This window comes from Mastigoproctus giganteus, chromosome 2 (assembly GCF_048544385.1).
Source record: "Mastigoproctus giganteus isolate SK-2022 chromosome 2, ASM4854438v1, whole genome shotgun sequence".
Classification (NCBI taxonomy): Eukaryota; Metazoa; Arthropoda; class Arachnida; order Uropygi; family Thelyphonidae; genus Mastigoproctus; species Mastigoproctus giganteus.
In genome coordinates, this window is record NC_143576.1 from 14,854,900 (window position 1) to 14,867,926 (window position 13,027).

Here is a 13,027-nt window from a genome sequence, read left to right on the forward strand (position 1 = left end):
ATAGCACTCAGAAGCACTAACGGTCACTTGCCTCAATGGTAGCTTGCCCTAATGTGCACTTTTCATAATGGTGAAAAAAGGTCAGGTTACCTCCACTTGAATCCCATGGGAGCTTGAACCCCTCCCGAAGTGGAAGGGGTAACATAACCTTTTTTTCTTTAGAATCACAGTCATATTCAGAAACACATTCATAAAAAAAAATAAATTTTTTTATGACTATATTTTTATTTTCTTGTTCAATAATATGCCCTAATGGTGAAAAAGGTCAGGTTACCTCCACTTGAATCCTATGGGAGCTTGAACCCCTCCCAAAATGGAGGGAGTAACATAACCTCTTTTCTTTAGAATCATGGGTGGACTAGCGCATAAATTATTTATTAAAAAATATTAATTTTTTATTACATTACTTTTATTTTTAATGGCAATCGTGCAGATACACAGGTAACATAATGTCAATCATCACCTTAATAGTTATTCACTATATATTTTTTTTTTATATTTATTTATATAAAGAATCTTTCTCTCTTTCTTTTCCTATTATTTCCTAACATAACGTTTAAGGTCAGGTTACGAAATATAACGAAAAATAAGGAAATCTTTTCCTTTTTTCGTAACCAAACCTAAATCAACAATACAGTAAAAACACTCATGAACTCCAAAATCTGCTTTTAATAATGAGAAAAAAACGTAATGAAGAACATAAAAATGAACGGAACAAAACTTTTATTAATTTAGTTTTCATCAAAAAATCAAGCAACATTTTACAATTTTTTTCCATCTTTAAAAGATTCATCGCTACTATTACCTGTTTAACATTCATCACAAAACTATTATGCACCGTTCTTTACTCAAATACACATTATAATGCCAACCAATGACTACACAGAAGCTTGTCGTCTGTTGCGTCCACCACCAATCATTTCATTGTTTGCTACACCTACCTGTCAGTCAATATATTCTTCTCGATTTCGGCTCCAGACCAATAACACCTACCATCTGTTTACCAAGCGAGCAGCACTAGAGTCCGGTGTCAGGAAACTAATTTTCCGCGTAAGTTATCTGACATTTCTCATCATTCTCGTGTTGGCTTTCTTTACCTTAGCCACAAAATGATCGAATTGTTTTTCTTTGAGATCCTTAGCCATTGCCAATAATTAATATTTATATGCAGAAATACCACTAATCATGTCACCCACATTTTTATTTTTCCCTTGTAATTCCAAATTCACAGATCACTTAATTTACTGGTAAAATCTGCCAAAAAAGCCAAATGACACGACCACTCTGTATCTTGTAGCTGCTGATAATCATCTCCCCTTTGATCAACAATTTTTTTAATTTCATTCAGCGAATTGCGAAATCTCTGTAGAAATTTACTCCGGCTCAGCCACCTCACATCTGTGTGTAATATCAGATCTGGTTCATTTTCATCCAGTTGCATTTTGAAAAGTCTCCTATGAAAGATTGTCCTGTGATGGAATTCATGATTTTGAAATCTATGTCCACAACACTTTAGATTTAATCTTTTGCTGGCTAACATTTGTTGGTGAATGATACAGCAGTAACTCCAAAAATCTATGAATTCATCATTCTTTTGGTTAAATGGGATGCATTAAGATGCCCCGTCATCACTTTAACTCCATCTGTTGTTATTGATATGAGCTTAAATTATTTTTTCAATAAAGTTTTTGAATGTGTTAAATATATCGACCTCTAATTCTTTCTTTTAATGAAACCATACCCAGCAGCAGTTCCCTAGTAGCAGAATTATCGAAAACCATAACAATAAAAACGAGCAATTGAGCTGTATCACTGATGTCTGCAGATTCATCAAGTTGTAAAGAAAAGGACACACAATTAGCAATATGAGCACGCAGCTGTTCGCTCACATTTTTACTCATTTTTTCGATGCATCGCATCACAGTATTTCGAGATAATTGCAAATCTTGAAGAGTACTTTTAATTTCATTTTTGTTCTTAAAATTTTCATAAAGAGAATCTGTTATTTATAAAAATGAGTCTTTGATGAATTGACCATCAAAAATGGTTTGCATTTTTTCGCAAGGAGATGACTCACTTTAAATGATGCTACAGTTACTGCTCATGAACAAATTTTGTTGAGCAAATAATTGTAATTTAAGTTCTTTAATTTTGTTGAGCAAATAATCGTGATTTAAGTTCTTTTAATGTATTTTTTTCTAAGGTCACTATTAGGCAGAAAATCTGATTGGTATTTACTGTGGAGTGCATTGAAGTGTCTTTCTAAATTTCCTATTTTGGGTATAACCATGGAAGCATTGCAAATAAAACAATAACATTTTTCTTTTATTATTACAAAAAAGTATTCTAGTTCCCACTCTTGATGAAAATGATACATTTTACTCTTTTTCATAGTATTCATTTTAAATCAAAGGGTAATAAAGTAACATATAAGTACTGTCCAGTTATTAATATTAAGTAAGCTAAATAAGAATTCAACACACATTATGCTCTCCACAACACAACTGTGTGAATTTCCACTAAAGCGTAGCAACTGCAAGGCAACAAGAGTAGTCACATGGTTCAATGGATTTGTAATAAGCATATGCAGTGGGGTGCATAATAATAATATTTAGATTTTGAATAATCTATTTTTTATATATATTTAAAATTCGTCATGATCGACCAAAATTAAAGCCACGATTAACTGGTAGATCGTAATTGACTTGTTGGTCACACCTTCTATAGTACATTCAGTTATAGCATTTTTTTTCCCTGATTATTATATGTACGAAATTAAATGTCAAATGAAATACTTTGCAGTCTAATCTTTCTTTTGTTTACTAGAAGAAAAAATGTAACTTGAAAATTTGCAGTATGTAAAATATGTGAAAAACAATAAACATTTCACCTTCCTTTTTACTTTTAACCTAATGTACATACTCACTGTTGATTTGGTAATACTCCTTCCAGTAAAACCACCATCGTTTGTCCCAGCTGGCCAGCTAAAGACGACTCACTCCATTTTCGAGCAGGCCCTCTGACTCTTTCTTTATGTGTAATACTAGAATGAAATCCATTCAATTCTCCTTCTAACTTTAATCCACTTAGCATGGCTAGAAGTCGAGTCCTACGAATTCTGGCCACTCCAAAAATAACCAAGGGAATCCAATCATGACCTATTAATGCTGAAATAAAGAAACAATTCATATCCTAAACCACTACACATTTTAAAAAGAGAGCTAAATAAAGTCAAAAGCAACACTGTATCACAGTTTAAAAAATAAACTTAAACTAAGCTATAATTAATACACAGGGTGATTCTAAATTATTGTCGGGGTTTCTGTGGCCTACAATTTTCAAACTGGAAACAACAAAATAAACTGCTTACGGAATATGAAAGTGCAACTCAAAAAGTTTTATTTGACAATGCTGTACTCGCTGCATTGATATCTGGGAGATATTGACAGCATTACTTCAAAATGGCAACTGTTCAAGAGAAGACAATGTGCGTACTTTGGTTTTTTGAAACAAAGTCTTATCACAATGCAACATTGTTACAGAACTCAGTATAGAAAAGATCCACCTTCAGATAATGCTACCCGACATTGGTTAAAGCAATTTCAAGAGACTGGTAGTGTTTTGCACCGAAAAGGAGCAGAAAGACCGAGCACTTCGCAGAAAGATATTGATCAAATCCAGTTTTCTTGAAGCCCACAAAAATCAACTAGACGAGCTTCTTTGCAGTTAGGTATACCAAAAACAACTGTTTGGAGGGTTGTTCATAACCGCTTTCACCTCCATGCCTACACTGCAGATTGTGCAGGCTTTAAAGCCAAATGATAAACCTGCCATTTCCAATTTGCCCAAGACATTTTGTCAAACATGGAAGCTGATGAAAATTGCCTTCAGAGATGGAGATTTAGTGACGAAGCAATGTTTTAACATATCAGGGTGGGTAAATCGTTATAATTGCAGAATATGGGGATCAGAAAACCCTCACATTATTCGAGAATTCAAAAGAGATAGTCCAAAGGTCAATATCTGGTGTGCTTTGTCATGTTTGGAAGTTTTGGGGCCCTTTTTCTTTGCAGAAAAAACTAACCGCAGTGACCTATCTGGACATGCTACAGCTGTATCTGTAACCCCAGTTGGAAAATCATCAGCCAAATGTGGTGTTCCAGTAAGATGGTGCACTGCCACATTGGGCTCTTATTGTCCCAGAATTTCTTGACATGCATTTTCCTGGGTGCTGGGTTGGGTGTGGTGGATCGATTCCATGGCCTCCACGCTCACCCGATCTTAAACCACTTGATTTCTTCCTGTGGGGATACGTGAAGGACACTGTGTTCAAAACCCCTGTGACCTCCCTCGATGAACTGAAACTCAGAATTGTTGCTGTGATCGAAAGTTACACCACAAATGCTAGAGAACACTTGGAGGGAAATTTAATATTGCTTGGGCATCTTACGTGCCAAGAAAGGTGTGCATGTTGAAGTTGTTTAGCATTCTGCAGTATTGATTCTATAGGTAATAAAACTTTTTGAGTTACACTTTCATATTCCGTAAGCAGTTTTATTTTGTTGTTTCCGGTTTGAAAATGGTATAGGCCATGGAAACCCCGACAATAATTTAGAATCACCCTGTATATTTTCAAAGGCATTTTTAACAAAATGCTATGTAAAAATAAACATTAGCATGATGCTTCAGTTTGTTTCCCTTTTTTTTTTTTTTTTTTATCTAAGAAAACCACCATATTCTTTTCCTAAACTAATTTATAAAAGTATACTGGTGAAAAAAAAACTTAGATAACAAAGTGAGGATGGTTCAAGGTTGATCCAGTCTTTTATTTTTTACACAAAGCACATATATAGTTTCCAACTTTCTGTACTTAAAACAGATATTTTATTTATTTGATCCACTCAGTTGCTGACCATCCTAACAATTTTTCTGTCTTTATCACAATAAAAAAAATTTAAAAAAAAGCCATAACACTATGGCTTTGTCATTAAATTTCAAATCTTTAAAAAAATTCTGCAAAGCTGCACATGAAATTTTGTTGTGAACTACAAAAAGTACATTGGTGAAAAAAGTATACTAGTTCTAATTAATAAACTGGGCATTGCATATGTTGCATAAAATATTTTAAACCCATAAAATGAAATGTTAGCTATACTTCATCATTAAATTTCTCTTTAAAAAAAATTCTACAAATTTACACACGAAATTTTGGCACAAGTTAATGAATTGGGCATCATATGATTGTCTACGTTGCATAAAATATATGAAACCAACAAAACGAAATGTTAGATATATGAAATGCAATCAAAAAGTTCAGAGACTGACTCAGTTACTTGAAATTAATGTTGCAAAAGGCAAGACTTTTCATAACATGATCGGCGAATCATCTTGACAATAATGCATAAACACCCTATTTAATGCATATTAAACAGAAGGTGTTTTATATGTTTCACCACATTTTAAAATGAGTGATTTACTAAGTGGCAAATTTGCATCAAATTTTGTTTCAAATTAAAGAAAAGTGCAACAGAAAGCCATGAAATGTTAAAAAAACAGCTTTCAAAAAAAAATGCTATGCATCATTCAAACACTTTTCAGTAGTTTGCAAGTTTAAAAAGGGCTTGTCAGTTTTTGATCATCCTCACTCCAGCTGCTCTTCAACTTCAAAAATCAATGACTCACTTGTGATCATGATCTGAACAGAGCAGTAGTGGCTCTTGACTCTGATGTATAGGGGGTGCTGCTTCTTAAAGTTACATTAAATTGCCTTGGTTATAAGACATGTAGACATAGATAGTAATAATAATAAGCAAGTTAAAAATATTACAAAACATTAACTGGACACTTACCATTAACAGACTTGGGTAATCTTAAAATTTTATTTAAAAATAAAATCCATTCTTCAGTTTTTATTTGTTGAAAATAGATCATAAACTTTTTCAAGTTTGGTGCACTGCTGACCAAGCTTTTCTCTATTGAAAGCATTGCTTGAGCATTTAGCCTTTCCTCATTCATAGTGCTCCTTAAAAATGATTTTATTCTTTTTAATGTTGAATGGCAGCATTCTGGCTCTGAAGTAGTCATCGGAATGGTCAAAAGAATTTTTATGAATTTTGTAAGTTCACCAAGAATATTCACTGTCACGCAACTAATCATGGGGAAGCATGGAGGTCATGATCGAATCAAATTTCACAAAACAGTCTGTCATAGAAACAATGTGTTACTTACACATCTCCTCATAACCTAATTTCAACTTAGCAAGTTCAAGTTCAATTTGCAATTAAGCTGTAATCACATAATTACTCTGTTGAATTTTCAGTATTGACTTAACACCGATATAATTTACTTAATAGGAATTTGGGCAAATCCTGCAGCGACACACCCTACATGGTCAATGATCAAATCGGCTGCTCATTCCACAGCTCCTTTAACTCATTTTGTCACCTCTAAAAAATGCGTATTGGCAACCCACCAACCAGGCATTGACTGGGAGCAAAATGTAGAACTGTCTAGTGCACAGTTCTACCTATGGTTAAACTTCGAAGTTGAAAACGATTTCATGTTTTTATTCGTTTATTATTGAAATGATTATTGAAAATAGTTGTTTTCCCATGAACCAAAGGCCTTAGGCTATGGTCGGGCCTGGGCTCTGTTTAATACTTGTATTAAATAAAGCAATTATTTTTTAATTATTATTTTTTTTTAATTATTATTTATTTATTTATTTTTTTTTTTTTTATTATTGGAAACAGAGGATGAGTATACTATATGCGGGACCTGTTAATAAAAATATTCATTAAGTTGCATAGTTCTTCACAAAATTTCATATAACTCTGTTGACTGTATATTTAGATTTAAAATGCTGCTGCAGTTCCACAGTGCCTACCAACGAGCCACCCCTATATCAGAGTAATCGATGATTAACTATTCAGAAAATTTCTAGTAAATTCTGGTATTCCTTATGGGACATGTCAATCAAATTTAACACAAGACTTGGGAATGCAAAACATTTCAGTTAAGTTTGTGCCTCTCGTCCTCACTGATGATCAGAGAGAGAGAGAGATAAATTCTTGCATTCCCAGAACTTCATCAGCATGCTGTTGCTGATCCAAATGCTGTTTCTTCCATCATTACTGGTAATGAATCATGGGCATATTGCTCTGAACTATAAATAAAGGCTTGGTGCTATTAAATAGAAGACTCCTCCAAAGGCAAAAAAAAAAAAAAAAAACAATCATCATATTTTTGACTCACAGGGTAATATTCATTAAGAATTTGTCCTACATTGTCACACAATGAACCAGGAATACTGCAAAACAATTCTATGGTGACTGCATAATACTGTTTGCAGAAAACGGCCAAAAGAGTGGACTTTGGGGAATTACTTATTGTATCATGACCACAACCCTGCACATTTTAAATTCAAGATTTTTTTGCAAAGCTCCCCATCAAGCTTAACGTCCTCTTGAAACATCGCAGATTTCCAATATCTGAGGAAATTATTCAGAATACAACACAGGAACTATTAGCAATTCAAAAAAAAAAAAAAAAAAAAAAAAAAAAAAGCTACAATGAATGCATCCAGAAGCTCGAATCAGTGTATAAAGTGGTGTTTCCCAACCTTTTTTTTACCATGCCCCACCTAAGTCTTTCTAAACTTCTGATGCCCCCCTATGTAACGTTGGGAAACACCGATATATATATTTTTTATATTCAAAAATTTAATTATTCCCTAAATGAAGCCTAATTACAACTTGTTCAGGACACGAGACTTAGGTTTTAGGAAGAATCATTAGGAAAAATTAAGAAAAAAATAGGAAGTAAATTTTCAAAACATATAATAGACATTGTGATATCCAGTCGATTTCTTTTCTTTAGTAAGAAATCATTTATGGAACTAAATCCACATTCAGCTAAATATGAAGATGGAAACGGTAACAATAGCTCTCTTGCAAAGTTGGTTGAATTTGGGTATTTTATTTCTGTTTCATCACAAAGCCATGCCATCACTTCTTTTATATTGAATAAAGTTTTAATTGACTCATCATTTTGCATTTCTGAGAATTCTTCTTGGTACTGCATTGATACATCAGACAAATCCACTAACATTGGTTGCATCATCCAGGTTGGAAAATCAATTTGTTTTAAATCAAAAAACCTTTCTTTTAAATCATCGGACAGAATTTTCAGCTGATCAACAATAACAAATACAGCGGTATCAGTCACTTCACATTTTTGCAGACAACGAAACTGTTCAAACTTTTTTTACAAATATATTTTTGACATAATTTAATAAATGTAATGAAACCAAATGTCTTCGCTTTTGCATCGACAAGAGTTTTATTTGTTCCTTGAAGTTGTTTATTTAATATATTTAGTTTTTCAAAGATATCGGCTAAATAACTCACAAATGCTTTACCATCGACCGTTAACAGATGCTTCATTTTAGGTTTGTCACTTAAAAAGTCACTAATAGTATCAAATAGTTCCATAAATCTTTTCAAGCAGTTCCCTTTCGAGAGCCACCTTACTTCAGTGTGAAGTAAAAGTCTCACATGGTCTTCATTTTGTTCTTCACAAAAAAGCTTGAAGAGACACAAGTTTTCCCTAACACAATGCACAAGAAGCATTTCTGGATTCTCATCTTTCATCAATTTTAAGCAGCCATTTTTCTTGCCCATCATATTAGGAGCACCATCTGCAGCGCAAGGTTATATTTTTCATTGGTATATTATTGTCATCTAAGTAATTTTTTAGCTTATTATATATATCTTTGGAGGTAGTGGTGCTCTCTAACGATTTACAGAATAACATTTCTTCAGCAAAATTACCTTTATCAATATATCTTACATAAGTTATCAGTACGGCTTCACTGTCTCTCAAAGTTGAGTCATCCATTTGCACTGAGAATTTTCTTGTTTTCAGCTTTCCAACAAGTTGTATTTCAATATCTTCACTCATTTCATCTATTCTTTCGCTAACAGTATTGTTATTGAGTGGCATAGCTTTCACGTCTTTGTCATCTTTTTCCAGAACTGTTTTAAGAAATGCTGATATTGATGGTTTGATTAAATTCTCTCCTATAGTATGATTTTTCCCAGATTTAGCAATGAGTAAAGAAATTTCATAACTAGCCTCAAGAGTACGATTGATAGTTGCAGTATGAGCAATAAACAGAGACTTTACCAACAATTCTTCTTTTGTACAAGTTAAGTCATAGTAGGCGGTTGTTTTAAACTCTAGACGAGCAATTTTTGAATTGCCCCCCTGAACAATCAAATTTCCCCCATGTGGGGCGTGGGACCCACGTTGGGAAACACCGGTATAAAGTGTCAAGGAGACTACGTTGAAGCAGATCCATCCAAACAGCCAGTAAGCTTCATCAAATATTAGTTCAGTCCCAGAATTTTAATTGCACCTCATACTGTAATGTTAAATTATATTATTTTATTTATATGTGTGAAATAAAGTTAAATTTGATTTAAAAATGTCCTTCCAAAAAATGCCAAACAAATATGATGTAAAGTAAATGACAAAAATCAAAATTTTTCTGTGTATTATAAAATCTGAAAAAGGTAATATATTTGCTTTGTGTATTATAATATAGATATGAATTTTTTATTACAAGTGGCCGGAAACTGATGTAATCAGATCCCAGCAAGCAAATAAGCATAATAATTACCAATTATCTGAATGTTCTTTGTAAAACATTATTTTCCTCTGAGTTGTGATGATCACGTCGGAACACTCTTCCGAAGAATGATTCTCAACTGAAACAGCTAAATATATGGATGGGAAAGCACAAAAAAAAAAAAAAAAAACTGTGCCTTTTCAATTGCTATGGAGGACAGAAAAGTGATTCCAAACTACATCCCATTGCAGAGATCTTTCCTGTAACAACAACTAAAAAAAAAAAAAAAAAAAAGCTCTGTGACAGTGTTACAAAGTAACTATACACTACAATGTTGAGGAACATGTTCTTCTGGCCAATGTGAAAGCATCTGGAATTCTTTTAGAAAATTGTCAGGCATTTAACATTAATAATGCCTCTAGTATGGTAGCCCTAAAAACTATAGAGTGAGCATTTGTTAATATGAGATGTACTTGTCATCTGACTAATCTGTGTGCTGTAAGGGAAGGTTGATTTATTTTGATTTTTTTGGTGCAAAAACAGCAAGGTTATAGAGCGCCGTGAAAACGTGAAAATTCAAGTAAGATGAGACTGGTAACCTTTTAAAAAGGTTGCTTCGTCAAAAGTACAATATATATATAAAGGCATATCAATAAATAAAATCAGTACAATGATAAAAGCAAATTGTATATTTCATATGAGTGTATATATATTAATCGATTTTGAAAATTTAAAAAACTGCTGACACATTGTCATTGTCATTTAAAATCTGGCTGAGTGTATATGGCTCAGTCAGATGGGTAAAAGCAGTAAAACGAGCATTTCTAAAAATGGAACAATCACATAAAATATGTTGAACAGATAAAATGGTGTAGCATTGCTTGCACATAGGAGGATCATCAGCTCTCAGCAAAAAGAAGTGTGTCAGATGATAGTGTCCTATGTGGAGCCAAGCAAGAACAACTTCCTCTTTGCGATCCCTGCGTAAGCCCGACTGCCAAAGATGGATCACAGGCTTAATCCGACATAGTTTGTTTGTAGTAACCAGGTGATGCCACGAATCTTGCCACTGAGAATGTAAATTACTATGGATTAATTGCCTATATAGGGTACTAACAGGTCAAGATTATGTCATGGCTGCCGATTTGGCTGCAGTGTCAGCCAAATCATTTCCTCTGATCCCGATGTGATTGCGGATCCAGCAGAAGTGGATATCGAATCCACCTGCATAGAGGATGTATATTATCTGCTGAATTTGGGACAGGGTTGGATGGTTAGTATGTGACACCACTGAGAAAGCCCATAGTGCACTCATTGAATCAGCATATATAATACACCGTTGGTATCGGTGTTTTCTTATGTGATCTTGAGCTAACTCTATAGCATGCAGCTCTGCAGTGTAAATGTTGCAGTCAAGGGGTATCTGCTATGATACCCCTTGACTTATCTGGAAAAACAACAGCAGATCCCACATACAATTCTGACTTCGAGCTGTCTGTGTAAACTGGCAAGAAATCAGAATGTTCTGCACTGTGTTGTGAATAAAGCTGAAGGTAGACAGAAGACGGAGTATTAGACTACAGAAGATGGAGTATTAGACTTCATTGCAATCTTGAGCGAGAAGTCACAAGCTAGTGTTTGCACATGCCAGGGTGGAAGGGGCTGCTTTGGTGATCGAGCAACCTTGTCTACCGAGATGTTAAGCTCATTGAGTAGCTCTTAAACACAAATGCTGAATGGATGATTGGCAGTGCATCGTGTGCTATAAAGATTTTCCCATCGTGGCTCAAAAACGGATGTATACATGGGGGCGATCTGGCAGGGATTTCAGCTTGAAGTCATATTGTAGAGACAACTGCATTTGTCAAAGCAACAAGGGTGGTTCATTTGCTTCGACATACATACTTTGGACAGGCGATGTTCTAAATGCACCAGTAGCAGTCCAAATGGCTTGTTGATGGATGGGGTCAAGCCAACGAACAGCACTATTTCTAGCAGATACATATACCTGAGACCCACAAATGTCAGCTTTTTGTCAAAAATGAGTCCCAAGAATTCCGTCTCTGATACAACTGGAATGGTGCTTTGTCCAAGTCATAATTCAGGCTCAGGGTGGAGGTTACGCTTGCGACAAAAATAGACACAAACGGTCTTCTCCAGTGAGAACCTGAAACCTTTGGCCGTGGCCCAGGAGTTAAGACGGTCAATAGCTTGCAGTTTTCTCTCAATAACCCTCATATTGCATGATTGGGAAAATATGCTGAAGTCATCGACGTAGAGTGCACTGTTTATATTTGGAGGAAGTTGTGCAGAAATAGTTTATTTTAATGGCAAAAAGCATGACACTTAAGACAGATTCTTGCGGTATCTACTCCTCTTGGCAAAAGGGCCGGGAAAGGGTGGATCCTACACGAACTTAGAAATAACTACAGGATAAAAAATTTTTAATAAAAACAGGAAGGTAACCTCTCAGACCGGGGTTGTAAAGGTCTTTTAAAATACCAAAACTCCAAGTTGTATTGTACGCTTTTCCATGTCAAAGAAGATGGACACCAAGTGTTCTCCTTTTAGGAAAGCATCTCGGATAGATGTTTCCAGTCTAATTAAGTGGTCCAGTGTGGACCTGTTTCTTCGGAAAACGCACTGAAAGTGGGAGAGAAGGTCATTCGATTCTAAATACCATAAGAGACAAGCATTGACCATTCTCTCCAATATTTTGCACAGACAGCTAGTCAGAGCAATAGGACAATAGTTTTTCGGAGACTTAGGATCCTTTCCTGGCTTGCAAAAGCAACAACAGTTGCATTGCACCAGGTATCCGGAAAATGCTCTTCAAGAAAGATTCCGTTGTACAGGAAGAGCAGAAGGTCCATGGATTCTGGTGAAAGATGTTTGATCATTTCATAATGGATGTTGTCTGGTCGAACAGCGGTAGCCTTTGTACGGGCAAGTGCTGTTTCAGCTCGTGGATAGTAAAATGGCCCATCATATGGCTGGGAACCCTTCGATGTGAACTTAAAGGCCTGTTTTTCAGTTTTTGCTTTAAAACCAGAAAATCTGGGGGAGTAAGATAATGTTGCAGAGATGTAAGAAAATGTTTCCCCAAGAGCATTGGCTATTGCAATAGAGTCTGCAATAGTACATCCATTATATTCCAGGACCAATGAGGGGTGTGCTGTGTATTTACCCTTCATTTTCCAGATTTTTTCCCAGACAACCTTAGGGCTGGTCGTCTGGGTGATGTGAAACGGATCCATGATTCCTTTTGACTCTGAAGGCAGACGTAGCATGCTTTAGCTCGTGCACGTTTAAAGGCTAATAGATTGACTGTGGCAGAATATCGTCGAAATATCCCCCAAGCTTTGTTTTGAGCCTTTTTGGCTGCTGTGCATTCTG

The 13,027-nt window shown here is 35.0% G+C and overlaps 1 protein-coding gene across 1 annotated transcript in view; it reads right to left on the reverse strand.

Annotated features, from left to right (window-relative positions):
* tweek (transmembrane protein KIAA1109 homolog tweek) overlaps positions 1 to 13,027 on the reverse strand; it is an 806,203-nt gene that overhangs the window by 508,160 nt on the left and 285,016 nt on the right. The window contains 1 exon segment of the mRNA XM_090388226.1: positions 2,927 to 3,167. Within this exon segment, the coding sequence (XP_090244352.1) occupies positions 2,927 to 3,167 (241 nt within the window).